This window comes from Salvelinus sp. IW2-2015, unplaced genomic scaffold (assembly GCF_002910315.2).
Source record: "Salvelinus sp. IW2-2015 unplaced genomic scaffold, ASM291031v2 Un_scaffold6472, whole genome shotgun sequence".
NCBI lineage: Eukaryota > Metazoa > Chordata > Actinopteri > Salmoniformes > Salmonidae > Salvelinus > Salvelinus sp. IW2-2015.
Window position 1 is genome coordinate 7,723 of NW_019947734.1, and position 4,953 is coordinate 12,675.

Consider the following 4,953-nt stretch of genomic DNA (forward strand, 5'->3'; position numbering starts at 1 on the left):
CACGGTGGCTGACGTGGTCAGGTCCTCTCTCTCCTTATTGAATAGAGAACCTGGAGGAGGGGACACCTGATTCACTACAGGCCAGAGACACAAACAGAAAGACACACAGACAGAGCGAGACACACAGAGCGAGACCAAGACAGACAGAGCGAGACCAAGACAGACAGACCGAGAGAGACAGACAGAGACCGAGAGAGACAGACAGAGGACGAGAAGAAGACCAGAGGACGAGAGAGAGACAGAGAGACCAGAGAGACAGAACAGAGACAGAGAGACAGACAGAGACAGACAGAGACGAGAGAACAGACAGAACAGACAGAGGACCAGAGAGACAGAAGAGACAGAGAGACCGAGAGAGACCAGAGAGACCGAGAGCAGAGACGCAGAGAGACCGAGAGAGAGAGACAGAGAGAGAGAGACCGAGAGAGACAGAGACAGAGACAGACCGACAGAGACAGAACAGAGACCAGACCGGACAGAGACAGACGACAGAGGACAGACCGACAGAGACGACGACAGAGACAGACCGACAGAGACAAGCGAGAGAGACAGACGGAGAGACAGGGACGAGAGAGACAGACCGAGAGAGGACAGACCGAGAGCAGAAGACCAGAGAGACAGACCGAGAGAGACAGACGAGAGAGACAGACGAAGAGACGGAGACAGACCGAGAGAGACAGACCCGAGAAGAGACCAGACCGAGAGAGACAGACCGAGAGAGACAGACGACAGAGACTCGACAGAGACCGACCAGAAGACCCGACGGGAGAGACCGTCGGACCCGGGGAGAGACCGTCGGACCCGGGGGGAAGAGACCGTCGACCCGGGGGGAGAGACGTCGGACCCGGGGGAGAGACCTCGGGACCCGGGGGAAACACCGTTAAGAGCACTGAGATTCCATCTCAATAATTAAAACATACACACTAATCACAGGAAGAGTGATACTGATCAGCTAATATCCAGTAAAACGAATTGAACTTACAAATTACTTCTGTGTTTCTCCTCTGTGTGTTGTAAACTGTGTGTGTTTATAAGAGTGTGTGTTGTAAACTGTGTGTGGTTATAAGAGTGTGTGTGTTGTAAACTGTGTGTGTTTATAAGAGTGTGTGTGCATGCATGAGTGCTGGTGTGTGTGTGTGCATGTGACAGTGTGAGGGTGAGTGTGTGTGTAAGTGATTGACCCAATTAATGGAACCAGGGAGCTGGGGGAGTGAAGGGGAGCATCTATGCCGTAGGAGAGGTGGGGTGGGGGGGGGGCTTATTTCTGCTTTCACAGCTTACCTTAGCTACGCACATAAAGAGCAGAGCCACACTGTGCGTGTGTGTACCTGGTAGAGGGGTGAATACCCCCCGTGGTGACGTGGTGACGTGGAGGTTGATGAGAGAGCAGTCTGTCACCTCCAGCAGGGACTGGGGGCCAGAGCTTCCCTGGGGAGGGTCCTGGTTCTCCTCCTCCTGGACCCCCCAGACAGCCAGGGGAAGGGTGATGGTCTCTCCCACCCTACAGTCACCTCTCTGGGCCAGGACATCCACACCAGCTGGCCTCAACACGTACACCTAGAGAGAGCGAAAGAGAGAGAGACAGAGAAAGAGAGAGAGGTAGAGAAAGAGAGAGAGAGTGAGAAAGAGAGAGATAGAGAAAGAGAAAGAGAGAGAGAAAGACAGAGACAGAAAAAGAGAGAGAGAGCCAGCAAGAGAACGCGAGAGAGACAGATAGAGAAAGAGAGACAGAGAGATGAGGAGACGAGAGGGTGTTACTGTTACTATAGTGTGTACTGTGAGATAAGAGTGTGTTATTCCCATCGGTTGGATAAACCTGTCCAATCCTCAGATCTACTCAAGTGTATCTGCCGTAGGTACAAGAAGATGATTTGCGCGTGTGTGTGGTGTGTGTGTGGTGTGTGTGTGTGTGTGTGTGTGTGTGTGTGTGTGTGTGTGTGTGTCACCTGTCCAGTAGCGGTGTGTAGAGGGTTGCGTGCGTCTGATGCCTGAATATCCACTTGGCCCCGTCTCTTTCCCGCCATGACCTCCCCTTTTATTGTCACCACGGCAACATCACTGTCACTCACCGACCAGCTCACAGCACCACTGCCACCCTCTACCTGGACACACACACATAAAGACCATGTCATGAATACAGATAAACACACACTTAAACATATGCAGACTTACAGTAGTCAAACACACCTGTCCTCTCTCCCTCACACACAACAACACACCTGAAGTGGTGCTGATAAAAGCTGCCTCAGTTGCCAAGGAAAACACAAGGAGGCGGGGCTTGCAGGGTGAGGCTCGTAGATCTCAACTTCTTGCTCTGCTCTGATTGGTGTATCAGGGCAACGCTCGGCCATCCTGGAGAGAGAGAACGATTGGTAATGATATTGTCATCACCCATGTCAAGGTGCCATGATGTTTGACAGAGGTGTGTGTGTGTACCTCAGTGAGCACAGTGAACAGTGCAGCTCGTATAGTAGTGTGCCCAGCCCCTCGTGTTTCCAGTACATGGTAGGAAACTGTTAGAGGAAGTCTCCAGGACATAGAACAGCCAATCAGAGAAGTCACGGTCATCACCACATTCTACCAGAGGGAGAGAGGGTTAGAGAAGGAGGGGGAGAGAGGGGTTGAGGAGGGGGGAGGAGAGAAAGAGGGGGGTTAAGAGAGGGAGGAGGAGGGGAGAGAGGGGTTAGAGAGGAGGGGGGAAGGAGAGGGTTAGAGAGGAGGGAGGAGAGAGAGGGGTTAGAGAGGAGGGGGAGAGAGAGAGGGGTTAGAGAGAGGGGGAGAGAGAGAGAGGAGTTAGAGAGGAGGGAGGAGAGAGAGGAGGTTAGAGGGGGAGAGAGGAGGTTAGAGAGGAGGGGTAGAGAAGAGGGGTAGAGAGAGGGGAGAGAGAAGGGTTTAGAGAGAGGGGAAGAGAAGAGGGGTTAGAGGAGGAGAGAGAGGGGTACAAGGGGAAAGAGAGGGGTTAGAGAGAGTGGAAGAAGGAGGGTTACGAGAGTAGGACGGGTTAGAGTACAAGAGAATGGGATGGAGAGAGAGGGGTTAAGAGAGAGTGGGAGAGAGAGAGGGTTAGAGAGAGTGGGAGAGAGAGAGAGGTTAGAGAGGAGGAGGGTAGAAGAAGGCAAGGTGTAGAGAGAGGAGGTTAGAGAGGAGAGAGTAGAGAGGGTTACGAGAGGAGGGAAAGGAGAGGGGGTTAGAGAAGAGAGCAGAGGTTCAGAGAGAGAGAGACGGTTAGAGAGGGGTTCGAGAAGGCGGGGGAGAGAGAGGGGTTCAGTTAAAAAGCCTCCTGTCCCTGACATAGAGTAAGGCTTAGATGTTAGTGTAAGGGAGGGTAACATAGTTGGTCAATGGTCATGTTAGCCTGTGCCAGGTGTGCTGTGTGACCCTCCTGGTCGTGAACTCGTACAGTCACCTGGTACTGACGACCACTCTCCAACACCCACCTCCTCCACACCTAGCGCTACACACACACACACACACACACACACACACAGTCATGGCTTGCCATAGTACGACAATAGACATGTTGATAGCTGGGCTCACTCACTCAGGTAACTTGGCTCCACCACAAACACAGAACAGCGAGGCAGGTGGGAAGCAGAGTTTTCTGGTAGGCCTGGGTACAGGGAATGCTGAGGAAAACCACACCTGTAGGACTACACTACCCATAACCCCAGAAACCACACCTTACAGKACTACATCAATGCTAAACTACAGGAATAACTTTAAAGTGGTTAGGTAAGGTAGACCCATGGTGGAAGGACACTGGGGTGTGTGACGGACAGCGTGGTGCGGCCTAGCCCTCGGGCGGTGACGGTCCCTGTGTCCTGGTCCACAGTGATGACATCATCATCGTTATTTGGGTCTCTCTCTACAGACAACTCATACTCTCCCTCACCCAGCACCACCTCTATAGGAGACAAAGAGAACATTGCTGGTGCATCATCGGCTGCTCTACAGCTCTAATAAGTACAAGGAGAACTGAGCACTTGATGTTTTCTGTCTCCAATATATTTGTCTGAGCTTTGATGTTCCTTCAGTCTTCTTCCTCTGGATCTTAGAAAAACACAAAGGACCCTAACTAGAAGACCATAAAGCTCCTTAAAGGTTCTGTACAGATCTGACAGACTACACTACTGTCTACATTAGGGACTCACCTAAAGGCTCTGTAAAGATCTGACAGGACTACACTACTGTCTACATTAGGGACTCACATAAAGGCTCTGTAAAGATCTGACAGACTACAACTACTGTCTACATTAGGGACTCACCTAAAGACTCTGTAAAGATCTGACAGACTACACTACTGTCTACATTAGGGACTCACCTAAAGGCTCTGTAAAGATCTGACAGCCTACACTACTGTCTACATTAGGGACTCACCTAAAGGCTCTGTAAAGATTCTGACAGAACTACACACTGTCTACATTTAGGGACTCACCTAAAGGCTCTGTAAAGATCTGACAGACTACACTACTGTCTACATTAGGGACTCACCTAAAGGCTCTGTAAAGATCTGACAGACTACACTACTGTCTACATTAGGGACTCACCTAAAGGCTCTGTAAAGATCTGACAGACTACACTACTGTCTACATTAGGGACTCACCTAAAGGCTCTGTAAAGATCTGATAGACTACACTACTGTCTACATTAGGGACTCACCTAAAGGCTCTGTAAAGATCTGACAGACTACACTACTGTCTACATTAGGGACTCACCTAAAGGCTCTGTAAAGATCTGCATAGACTACACTACTGTTCTACATTAGGGACTCACCTAAAGGCTCTGTAAGATCTGACAGACTACACTACTGTCTTCATTAGGGACTCACCTAAAGGCTCTGTAAAGATCTGACAGACTACACTACTGTCTTACATTAGGGACTCACCTAAAGGCTCTGTAAAATCTGACAGACTACACTACTGTCTACATTAGGGACTCACCTAAAGGCTCTGT

At 50.5% G+C, this 4,953-nt stretch overlaps 1 protein-coding gene across 1 annotated transcript in view; it reads right to left on the minus strand.

Annotated features, from left to right (window-relative positions):
* The window catches only part of LOC112078905 (nuclear pore membrane glycoprotein 210-like), a gene marked incomplete at its 3' end in the record, with an annotated part of 5,023 nt that extends 2,924 nt beyond the window's left edge, over window positions 1-2,099 (minus strand). Inside the window, exons 1-2 of the mRNA XM_024145010.2 lie at window positions 1,947-2,099; window positions 1,329-1,557 (exon numbers count right to left, since the gene is read on the minus strand). Of these exons, the coding sequence (XP_024000778.1) occupies window positions 1,329-1,557; window positions 1,947-2,024 (307 nt within the window). The remainder of the gene's footprint in view (window positions 1-1,328; window positions 1,558-1,946) is intronic.
* Between the last annotated feature and the right edge of the window lie 2,854 nt (window positions 2,100-4,953).